The sequence below is a fragment of the Montipora capricornis genome, chromosome 11 (genome assembly GCF_036669925.1).
Source record: "Montipora capricornis isolate CH-2021 chromosome 11, ASM3666992v2, whole genome shotgun sequence".
NCBI classification, from domain to species: Eukaryota; Metazoa; Cnidaria; class Anthozoa; order Scleractinia; family Acroporidae; genus Montipora; species Montipora capricornis.
The window spans coordinates 32,991,214-33,003,713 of NC_090893.1; the positions used below are offsets into that span (position 1 = coordinate 32,991,214).

Sequence of the window (12,500 nt, forward strand, 5' to 3'; positions counted from 1 at the left end):
CACAGCATGAAAATGCAACTGATGCAACATTAAATTCGAAAAGTACAGCATAAAATGCAAGATCAGTGCAATGAAATGCGACTTTAATTTTGACACCAATACCGCTCCATACTGTGGAAGCAATAACAAATTCAGATTCGAGCGCATTCTGCTCCTTTATTTGCGAAATTAGGCAACTGCACATTTTTAAAAGAAATTCATTTCAAATTTCTAAGTGCGTGTTTTATTATCACAATCAGTTTTTGCCTTCGATTATTTTAAAATTTATTTGAAACAAGCCGCCAAGTGCACAAATACGGTTACTAGAATAGTCAACAATTATCGGCCACGTTTCATCATTCGCACTTGTGACCCGGCTTGCAACCCAAGTAGCTATAGCTTTAGGGCAGAGAGCCAGTTAATCTTATTTGATCCAACTTTTTTTTTTTTTTGGGCTTCTCCTATTTTTTCTTGCTCCTCATAATCGACTCTCAGTCGCTCGTGAACCACACTGTGGCTACCTATAGCGGCTTCTGTTCTTACCGAGCTATTTCTCTGCCAAGATTGTTTTCTTGTTTAATTCACTGACTTAAGACAGTGGTGTTGTGATTGCTATATTTGGACAGTAAGAGAAGTGAACTTTTTTCAATGACCTACTGATCTGTTACATTTAGGTCTTTGATGGAAATCAAAATAGTGACTCAGTTGTCTACAACAAATTGAATCCGTCAATCACAGCACGCTCAGTGCGGGTATTGCCGGTAGAGTGGCACAATCAAATATCATTGAGAATGGAACTATACGGCTGCCAAGGTAATCTAAAAGGATCTTGCATTTTACCCAATGTAGTTTAGAAATTTTAATTGGATTTAGTTTTTTGTGGATACCTTTGTATGATCATTTGTATTCAAACCGATAAAGACAACTGCAACTATCATTATCAACTATCCTTTACTCAATTCTACTACCACTCATTCACGATCCATCCAGCCGTCTTCGTCGGCGAAACGTATGCTGGAGGTCAATTTTTATCTGTGTAGGGGAATTAATACGCCCTGTTTGGGGGAAAAATGGAAATAAAGAAAAAACTAACCAGATACGTTTTCTTTGTTTTTTAAAATTTTCGTAAATCCTTGATTTAAACGTTCACAATTTTTGGAGCGTTTTCGCAGTCACAGTCACAAAAAACAGGACCGTTAGTCATTGTTGCCACAAATGTGGTAATGGTAATGAATTCATATAGCGCATTTTTTTATTGGCATATTCAAATGCGCCTTACAAGCAAGTGATCTATGGGTGAGATCGGACATCAGCATATACAGGCGCCACTGGCAGCCGCTATTAGTCCATCTCACCCAGCACATGAATGAATGAAATGAGGCCTGACCACAACACCGCAAGGTCCATGCCCTACTCTTTACGGATTAGAGGCACAGGACATAGCGGATTTTCAAATCCTGGCTTTCCTTGTAGGAAATAAAAAGTCGAATTTGATCTTACGACAACCCTTCATTATGATCTCAGATTTCTATTTTTGAAAGGATTGTTTTTAACAAGACTGTCTAATTGCTAGCTTACAGCTGTAATTATTTCTTCCATCTACATTAATCTAGGTTGCATTGCGCCGCTTGGTATGGAGAGCCGAGCGATCGCCGATTCCCAGATTACTGCATCCACAGAATGGGATGCCAATCACGCTGCATCACGCGCCAGACTTAATATTAAGCTGACAGGGAGCCTGAGGGGAGGCTGGTCAGCTAGGGTAATGGATTACAAGCAATGGCTGCAAGTGGATCTTGTTGAATACACCATAGTAACACGTGTGGCAACTCAAGGGAGAAATGGACATGATCAGTGGCTGACAAAATTTAGGTTACTTTACAGTGACGACGGTGTTGTATTCCATCTATATAAAGAAAGAGGAGATACATCACCTAAGGTAAACAATGCCGCTGTAAAGTACTCCATTCACTATTTCTTTAAGCCGAGTTTGCGAATAAGTCGTTTGGTCCAAATGTCTCTTCTGTTTCTCTTTTTCGGAATAGGTGTTTCATGGAAATGTTGACGTTGACTCAATTGTATACAACAATCTAAAGCAGCCAATCACCACGCGCTATGTGCGGATACAGCCAGTCGCTTGGAGGGCCGGAATATCATTAAGACTGGAAATCTACGGTTGTCCAGGTAGTGAACAGCTGTAGCGTAGCCTCAGAACAGTGATTTTCTTTCAGTTTTAGCAGTTCCTGGCAACTTTGGACTCGCGGTCCCGAAATACAGTCACTTGGTTAACATGCACATGGATGGACGTTAAATTTGCTAACAACTAAGCCTACGAAAAAAATGTCTTGATTTCTAAATGACATATACGCAGTAAGAGCTGACCCTTGCCAAGGTTTTTCATACATCTCTTGTTGAATAGTAACATTTTTTTCCCTTTTGGCTGTAGCATGTATTACACCCCTTGGGATGGAAAGTGAGGCGATCCATAATTTCCAGATAAGCGCATCATCGCAAATGGATGGAAATCATTCTGCAGCGCATGCCAGGCTGCATTTCGAAGAGGATGGCAATTTAGCTGGGGGTTGGTCTGCTTTGTCAAATGACCTGAAGCAATGGTTGCAGGTGGATCTTCGGACTTACTACAGAATAACACGAGTAGCGACTCAGGGAAGAAATTCGCACCAAGAGTGGATAACCAAGTACAAAATAGCCAACAGCGATGATGGAGTAAAATTCAAGTTTTATGTGGAACCGGGACAAATCTCAGCGAAGGTAGGTCTGAGGAAAACTGTCCGGTAATTATGCTACAGAATAAGTCTGGGGCACCCAAAGATAATCTTTGGTGAAATATGTGTTGGGGAGAGTCAAACTGCTCTAATAATTTCGGCTCTACGTTGCCAAAAGGCTACAGATTCCTTTACTAAAACGTGACCTAAAAGATTCGCAACCAGGGAAAAGTAGTCCCTTACGTCTTCGGAATGGATATTTTTGCAAATTTTAGCACTCACCTAGCAGTTTTGGATGAAAAAATGGTACGGTTGGAAGTTCTTAGAAGGTAACGTGCAGCTAGCAATTTCTGATATGAAGATGTCATTCCCTAAAATTTTCGGAGACTTCAATTTTTAGCTAAGATATCAGAACAGATCAAAATTTTGTAAGTGATAAAAACATCTCTTTAGATAGTCTTTATATAATACAAGGAGCCTAGAGCATGTCTCTGAAAGGCTTTTGGCTTAATTTTCTCGTTGGGTGCCCTTGATAATTAACCAGCCCAGAACTTTGATAACTCAACTGTATTAACCGTGAATGAGTATTTGGAAAATCAAGACAATGATGTGCAAATCATCTTTTATGAAAGAATCGACAGTCGTATGAAAATCGAGACTAAAATTAGGTTCGATTACCAGCCGTTTTTTTTTGAGAAAATGAGCAAGCGCTCACTCCCGAAATCATGGCTGGACGCGTGAGGTGAGCCATTGTTAATCTGCGCCAATCAGAAACTCGCCTGCACAAATCAGTCCGGCATAAATTACATGTTTTGGTTGCGACAGTGTTCTTTGACGCGGCCTGTTCGAGCTTTACAATGCTTTCAAGTTAGGAGACATCCACGATTTCGACAACAGAAGAAAAAGAAGCTGGAGAATGGGAATTGTATCGTTTTCTACCGCCTGAGTTCGGAAACTTCACTAATTTTCCAGTTGGCGCCAAGGTCAAAACACGGTGTTCAAATCCATAGCTATTGCAATATCTTCTCAGACGCTCGTTTTCGAGATAAGGTGCATTTTTAGAAGCTTGTGTTATTTTAAGACGATCTTAGCTTACAACCGTCAGCAATAAAACTTTAAAAAAAAGCTACATTAGTGAAATTTATATCAGGTAAACGAACTCAGTTCAATATAACTAACATAACTTAATAAACTTTTGCAGCTGATGTCTTTGTTTGAGGTGAAATTGACCTTGAAAAATGATACATATTAGTCTAAGAAAGAAAACTTCTGTCGCACGAGAGCATGAAAAGCAAAATAATTGTATCCTCTCACGTACTTCAACGGAAAGAAAAATGGGGCCACCGAGCATTCAAAATATATGATGCACTGAACACAATTTCTTACATATAAATACGGCTTTGGGTCTGAGGCCGGATGGCTCTAAACACAAACTACAAATCAATTTCCGTTACCTAATTGCCAAACATGCACTACATCTGGCTTTGTCGCTTAAGAGAACATACCCCCAATTTATAATTAAACTCTTTTGCTTTTATTTTAAACACGTTTATCAAAAAGAAAACAATGTCTCTACTGTCAAAACGAAATGGGAAGCCTCTCTACCTTATATGAGCCTTTAGACCTGAATCTCCAAAAAATCCAAAAAAAATAAATGAGGTATAAATACCTTCTCTACATTTTTGAAAACCCGTCTCTGTTTTGTTCATTTGCTTTGACCGTGCCTTTTTACCCAAGGAAAAAAACGGACAAGATGTATAGTGTGTGTTTTTTTTTTTTTTTTGGCTTTTTGCTTGCCGCTGTTCTTTTATTTTTCCTTCTTGCTAAATGACCTCTTTTTAAAAAAAGAAATGAATAAAAATTAAAACCCCCCCCCAAAAAATGTTCTCATTGTCAAGGGAAACAATATCTTTAGGTGAATTTGGCCTTTTAAATTAAGTACAAAAAAAATACGTTTTTTCTAAACATGAATAGGAATAACTTTCCTTGGAAATTCAAGGTTATGTTTCCCTGCTGTTTATAGTTGAAGTGAGAAGCGGCATCAACTAATTTTTTATATGGTCAGGGTTTTTTGAGTCAATTTTTTTTTTAAAATGGAAACGGCATTGAATGTTTTGCTTCATCAATTAGATAACTGCCTCAATCCAGAAAAGCGGCTAAGTCCACGGCTTATGTTTCAATCCAAGAAAATGTAATACAGAATTTCATGTCCCCATTTCTACGATGATTTTTATTTTGTGCACGAGAGAATAATATTCTATAACAAGTGGAAGGAAATTTGTCCTGGATTAGGGAAAGGACCGCTTAGAAAGTTATGAAAGCCTGCAGATATTAACAAAGGTGGATTGATTGTCACCTGGTTTGTTTGTTTTTTTTTTTACTGCTGTTGTTTTTATTTTAAGGCAGCACATAGTTGGCTACCACTTGCTCAAAAACTTTGAAGATTTTTCCTTAAATTCATCGACTTAGACGTGGCTTGATACAACTCTGTGAATGTATTTTAGAGAGCCAACTGTTTCGACATTCATGCTAGTGTCTTCAACAGGGCGGTTTATCTAGTGCTGAACCCACAGTCCCTTTTATACGCACTTATTACCGTCCTGGCCTTTTAATGACAAGGAGTTACGATTTACGGGAAATGCCATCATCAGGACGTTTATTTGATTAATGGAGCATTAGCGAAATGAATAGACTGTAGGTGCCTTTTAAGGAAAGGATATGTTCTCGGTATTTTGAGTCCTGGGGTCTTTAAGACTACTATGAGATTAAAAATTACGAAACTCTTTAAAAAGCAGGCTGTGCTCTTCTATACCGTTCTTTCTTTTTCACATGAGGTGTATGATGGAAATCAAGACAGCGATTCAGTTGTATACAACAAGCTGACTCCACCAATCACTGCACGTTTCTTGCGGATATTGCCGATCGAGTGGGAGAAGCACATATCCGTAAGAATGGAGATCTATGGATGCCCAGGTAACTTCAACTTTGGCTGTCTATCTGTCAATTAAAGCTATTGTGGAAAATTATTTAAGGAAACATCGTATATTGTTTAAGTTCATGTAAAATCTATATTCAGTATTTACAGAGTCCAAGGTTCGAAGCATAGACTATGGGAACGACATAAATCCGCGACAGACTAATTTTCGAGTTAGGATTTCGAGTTGGATTTCGATTTGGATTTTCGACTTGGATTTTGGAGTTGGAATTTTGCGTTGAACTTCGAGTTGTATTTTCGAATTGGTCTGTGTAAAATGCAGACTGCAGACCAGGGGTAAAATGGAGACTAAGGTTTAAAACGTAACTGTTGAAAATCCCCAAACCTTTTATAAGTGCTAACGTTAGGCCTAATTGGGCATAAAAACAAAATTTAAGCTTAAGTCGAAAATCCAAGTGGAAAAACCAACTCGAAATCCCACTGGAAATCCTAACTCGGTAAATAGGACACCTCCTAAACTGAGGTTTTTTCAAGTACACTCGAAGTTATTGCCAAAACAGAATTTCTGCTTTGAGGTTACGTCGTTTATGTCAATCCCGTTATCGTTTGTGGTGCTCCCTATTGGTCTAAAATCGTGCCAGTACAAATCGGGAGCATTAAATCCTGTTCGTGTCTACTGAACGTAAGAAAACACTTTTATCAAAAATTGTTGTCAGCATGGCTGGCACAATCTCTTGAAGCAAAAAAATGAGAAAAATATGAAAAATATGAGTTTTGCGGGCTTTTTTAAAGAAAGCAACAGTTCAATGTACAATTGCTGGTGAGCGAACAAAAGGAGTTCATTATAGATCTATTGTTTTCGCCCAACAACATTCGTCTTGTCCCTAGAATAGAGGATACTGTGCACACTTCTTAACTTTTTGGAGAACAAAAATCCAAAAGAAAAAAACAAAACAAACGGAAAATGTCTAAAAGCTTAAGCTGAAAAGTTTCTTTGAACTCAAACTCGATCCAAGAGTTCTGTATGTCGTTTAAGGAAAAACAAAACAGGTTTTGCAAGGTCACGTGGCTTCCAATGGCAATAAAAATCACCGAGAGGGAGAGTCTCCGAACGAATGATCTCAACACTACGTGTAAATAATATCTATTGTAAGGAGAAAATGAAGTTTCGGTTCAAAATGATGTTCGGATTTGTGATATGCGTTCCTTGCTGTTAGGCATGATAACATTATTTTATTAGTTTACTTTATTAGTTTGTTGGATGACATTATTTGATAGTATTTCGTACGCGGTCTCCCCACCCAGATTTTTGATGTGGTGTAACCCGGATTCCTTGCGGAGGAAGAGAGAATTCTGGAAACTAGGTTAGCTTTCGCTTTCTTCTCTTAAGAGCGTAAGCATACGGCGTCAAGGTAGCCGGGTTGGTTTCATAACATCATCAAAGAGATAGTGGCCGTTTTGGTGCAGATATGTTCTTTTGCTTCGTGGTTAACCATTTCATGGCCGTCTTAAATGAGTCACTTAAATGACAAGTTCCTCAGACAATACACTTTCAATGTTGTTTTCCTCGGATCTTGTCTCTACTTTGGGGATTAGCATAACCTTTCTCTCAGAGGCAATAATTCATGTTACGAAAATATACCTTGCCTGGAATTTACATTTGTTATATTCTCTTACTATTCTAATGTTCTTGAAAAATTCAGCTTGCACAGCACCTCTTGGTATGGAAAGTGAGGCAATCTTTGACGAACAAATCAGTGCTTCTTCACAGTGGGATGACGAACATTCTGCTCAACAAGCTCGGCTGCATTCAAAGATAAGTCAGAGTAAGCGAGGAGGATGGATTGCTCTCAAAGCTGATCTCAAACAATGGCTGCAGGTTGATCTTCGTGCTCACACGAGAATAACACGCGTGGCGACTCAAGGGAGGAACGCCTTCAACCAATGGGTAACAAGGTACAGGGTGCAATATAGCGACGATGGAGAAATGTTTGAGTTCTTCAAGAGAGCAAGCAATGGATCTGCATGGGTAGGTTACTTTATCTTGATAACATCGTTATAAGGGTTTATCGTCGGTACGTCGGTATACCTTTCTGATAGGTGGCACTGTTACATCTACCTTCAGTTTCATAATAATTATCAAAATCTGAAGGAGCAGCATTGCTAATGATAGTAATCTTTAACTAAATAGAAAAGTCCATTATAACTTAAGTTCTTCGGCGTGCTGTAGATATAGACGCAAATAAATTCAAATTAAAGGTACAAACATCGAAAAAGATCTCGTTTTTTTCATGCGGGATTCGAGATTTACTTAATGACTACAAAAAATATTTATCAGGGAAAGGAAGTGCCGGATAGTATACAGACTTCATAATTTTGGTCACTTTTTTTTTCCCTTTATTGCTGTCGTACCTTTCTGCCCATTCCTTTGGCAACTGTTAGATATGTCAACGAGCACAAAACGGAGTAGGATTCTAAACCAATAGCCTTCACAGATATCTGAACCATTGATACTTGCGTAACGTGGCATCCATGAAATACGGGAGGCCTTAATAACAATAACTGGCCAACATATGTTTGTATGAGAAATCAAGTGTACTTGAAAACCGGTTCTCTCATGCAATCTAATCAGCTAATGCGGCACCTGATCATTGCCGTTGTCATCATCAGCGTTATCACTACAAACCATGGCCTTTTTACCATTAGTAAATCCCTGCTGCAGTCAGGGCCACCATCGCTATACCGCTCTATTTCAAATATTTATCTAGTATCTATTTCAGATTTCCATTTATAAACACCAATGAAATGCAAGTGAGATTTCGCACGAAAACATGATATATTCACAAGTAAAGACAATATGTTATCTTCACATGTGAAAAGATCACTTTTGCCACGGTTATACTTAAAAATCGCGCCTTTAGATGCTTCTCACGAAATGATTTAGTAATTCATTGGTGTTTATAAAATAAATAGAATATTGTTGAAAAATCCGTCGCTGCCCGTTGTTCCGCAAGGCCATGTAATAACCTCCATTTCTTTTGTTTCTATCTCTTTGTTGTGTCTATTTCTATTTCTTTCGTTTCTATTTCTCTGGTATCTTTACATCGCACCCATTAAATTAACAAGGATAAATTAAAACGCGAGGACGTCCATGAGGCACTACGATATTGCAGCGGTGGTCGACAAACCGTTCAAGGTGGATTTCCAACCTCAACCTTACCCATTTTGATGTATTATTTAAAGGTATTTGATGGAAACAAAGACAGCGACACTGTTGTGTACAACAGCTTGAATCCACCCATCGTGGCACGCCATATACGCATACAGCCTGTTGAGTGGCATGGGCAGATATCAATGAGGATGGAACTCTACGGGTGTTCAGGTATTTTAAAGACAGATCCCGCAATTATAAGCCTTGTACGCACAGTTCGATAGGTATAGTATAATATTGCACAGGAGTCACCCGCTCTTCCTGCTCGCGGCTCCTTTTCGCACATGTTTTCTCTAAGCAGAGATAAACGTTGTCTGCACATGACATTACATTTTCGCCGACTCCTTGGCTCAGTTGGGTGAGGATCTGACCACCGTTTGGGAGGTTGCGAATTCAAAACTCTGGCAGGACCAATGCTCAGGGTCTTGCAATAACTAAGGAAAAAGTGCTTCCCTAGGCAATGACGTCAGCACCGGTGGTGATTTGCTATCAGCTACGTCGACCAGCTAAGCTGCCTTTGTGCTGGCTTTCTAGTTTCCTCGGAGAGTCTACACATGGAGGGCATGGAGTTGCCGGTACTGTGCTCTGTCCTCTGTGCTATATAATGGTTTGGGAGGGTAAATGTTCGGATATATTAGCTAGAACGAGCTACTCCACAATGGTGAATAAGGACAGGTGATGGTGGTAAATCGAAGAAAACCTTACGACCTCCGACGCAAGCATCAACAAGGACACCACTAAACAATTGTGTCTCACGAGATAAACATTGGCTCTGCGTTTCCGAGCATTTCTTTTCCGCCGTCTCCCGTAACTTGCAATGGTGTTTGCGAGCAAAGTGTGACATTACAACAACGAATGTTAAACGCTTAGTTTTGATAGTTAAACTATGTTGCAAAAACTTGTGGAATACTCAAGAAATGTATCTAAACCTCAGATTTGCGATTGCATAAGGCTATTGTTTTACCATGGCATTGCAGATCGTAGGACCCCTATCATGAAGCAAACCCTACGTCCATGTACATTGATGAATAGGGCCCCGTCTTTTTTGCCAAAAGTTCCGGTATGAATTCAGAGATTCTCTAGAGTTGACCAAATAAAATGATGTTTTTCATGCTTTTATTTTCTTTATGATATGGCAGAGGGAGAAACAGAGTACCCTAAGAAAAATATCTCGGAGCAGAATAGATAGGCTAACAAATTGATATGACTTTGAACCAAAACGTCCGGAAATTTTAGCCAAACTAGTCGCCAACAACGTTAAATTCCTATTTTGTCTGAACAAGGTTGTGATGAGCCTATTGGTATGGAAAGCAAAGCTATACCAGATTCCCAAATCACCGCATCCTCAGAGTGGGATCAAAACCTCTCAGGAGCACAAGCCAGGTTACATTCCAAGTCAGAGAGCCTGCTCGGGGGCTGGGTAGCTTTTACAAACAATCTCCACCAATGGTTACAAGTTGATCTTGGAAGCTACACCACAGTAACACGTGTTGCTACCCAGGGAAGATTCAAGCATGATCAGTGGGTAACCAAGTACAGTTTGGAATACAGCGACGATGCAGACATTTTCCACGTATTTACGCCTGAAGGTGCCAATTTTCCTAAGGTACTCAAGTTAGTTCTATGCTGTTTTCTACGGTTGGGTCGCGACGTGAGCATAAGCACGAGCAGCAAATACAGTGACATACTGTTGCTAAATGAAATCTGTCTTCCTAACAAATGGTTTTGATGATCAAAACACTACTTAATCTGTATATGTTGCTTGTGCTTTGTGCCGGCGTTCCTAGTGAAAACCTTCCTATATTTAGTTAAGTCACTATGTGGACGCAAGGTCGTACTTCAGTATTTGCAAAAACTAAATTTTGTTCGCTTTCCACTTAATGGCGGCGCAAAAGTCAGTAAGTCTGCATTATCAATCCCTAACGAATGACTGGTGATTTAGCCTGAATTGATATTGCACCTTAGAGCAAGTTGACTAGTAAGTGAGCAAGTAAGAAACAACTTTTATTTAAGGACGTTAACGCATAACAGAAGTTACCTATAAACATGTGTCCCTCTGTCCTAAGGATGTTGCAGTAATTGTGAAAATTTAGTTCATTCCATCATGCTAAAAAGATAGCTGAAACCGTGCGAACAATAATAGGCAAATATAATATATATATTTAGCCAAGCCTAAAAGCGGAGATCCCTGGTTATTTAATCTTACTGCCTTTAGGGTTAATGAAAATAAAAGTTTAGAATTGTCCGTGTTTTGATGTTTCTGGTTGCTGCTTTAATAATTAAATCATTTTCTTTGCTATCTTATGTAGAAAAATTCATTGCCGAACTAGTGAATTCCACGGTAAATGTTACGCTAAAAACCCACATCGCATGAATCACAAAGCAATGAGTGTGATATAGGTTTTTCGAGTGAAATTTACTTTTGAATTCACCAGTTTGGCAATGATTTTTTGTTGAACCGCACGAGTTTTAAAAGAAAACAAGCACACCCTCAGTGAGTGAATGTAAAGGAAAAAAGCCATTTCAGAGTTAACTGTCAATACCCAGCGAATAGGAATCACGCTAAAATTAGAATCGATAAAAAAACTTTGTCAGTTTAAGGTCAAAAAAAGAGTTTTACTGACGTACTTTATTCCACTTTATCTCTGAAAACGAGATCATTCACATTTTGATTTATATCATTGAAACACGCCAGCTTGGCTTGGAACAAGAATCGGCAAAATACGGCGAAGCAACCAAGAAAGGACGAACACTAAATTACCTTTAGGTGCTTTAAAAAAATTGCGGAAAACACAAGCTAGTGAAATTGCCCTCTAATTTCACGATAACTCATTTCGATTACATGTTAATAAAATAAGGGCAAGATTTTCTTGTCACTTTCGAGGCACAATGAAAACCAGTTTAGCAAACGGATTAAAAAAAGCATTTGTTCGCTCGCATTTTAGAGCAAAACAAACAAACAAACAATTCAACTTTATCGTGTGTCCAAAATAGTACAGATAATTAATTGTTATTTAATTCCAGTTGTCAATAAAAATTCGATTTTCATTCCTGAACAAAGGAAAAACCGTGCTCTTTCGCTCTCCTTTCGTTTCTGTTCTAATCATAGGTCCTCCAGGCATCATGTAACCTTATCAGAGCTTTTAAAGATATGCCAAAAATTGCAATACAGAGAAAAAAGCAGCTCTAAGCAAATTAAAAATAAACATTCAGCTTTAAGTCTATATCCTTCCGATGCTTGACTTGAATAACTGCGTAGCCGCAGTGTGGACCACAACTATCATGATATGTCAAACTGGATTGAAACCAGCGAAAAGGAAGAAAGAAAACATTTTCCAAACCGTTTTCCACCTGAATACGAAAAGCCTTGACTGTGTAAGAACTATAGTTGACGTAGCCTAGCCGTGTAGCCGCGTCGAGCCACAGAAAGCGCGCGAAAAATGAATCCTCGCTTATTTTTAGGTGTGTTAAGCAAGGTTGAGCCTGCACTCCGATCGAAAAGTAGTACCTGTCAGCGATCAACTTTAAATAAAAACAGCTGACCTCGGTGAGCTCTAAGCTTGAACCCGCGATATGGTCACGTGATACTGGTCAGCAGAAACCTTTTTTTTGACAGGTGTCAATTGATCAAAAGAGCATGATACTGGTC

The 12,500-nt window shown here is 39.0% G+C and overlaps 1 protein-coding gene across 1 annotated transcript in view; it reads left to right on the forward strand.

Moving 5' to 3' along the window:
• LOC138024826 (uncharacterized) overlaps positions 1-12,500 on the forward strand; it is a 437,788-nt gene that overhangs the window by 80,218 nt on the left and 345,070 nt on the right. The window contains exons 10-17 of the mRNA XM_068871999.1: positions 654-792; positions 1,593-1,918; positions 2,025-2,163; positions 2,426-2,751; positions 5,540-5,678; positions 7,344-7,669; positions 8,884-9,022; positions 10,135-10,457. Coding sequence (XP_068728100.1) covers positions 654-792; positions 1,593-1,918; positions 2,025-2,163; positions 2,426-2,751; positions 5,540-5,678; positions 7,344-7,669; positions 8,884-9,022; positions 10,135-10,457 — 1,857 coding nt within the window. The remainder of the gene's footprint in view (positions 1-653; positions 793-1,592; positions 1,919-2,024; positions 2,164-2,425; positions 2,752-5,539; positions 5,679-7,343; positions 7,670-8,883; positions 9,023-10,134; positions 10,458-12,500) is intronic.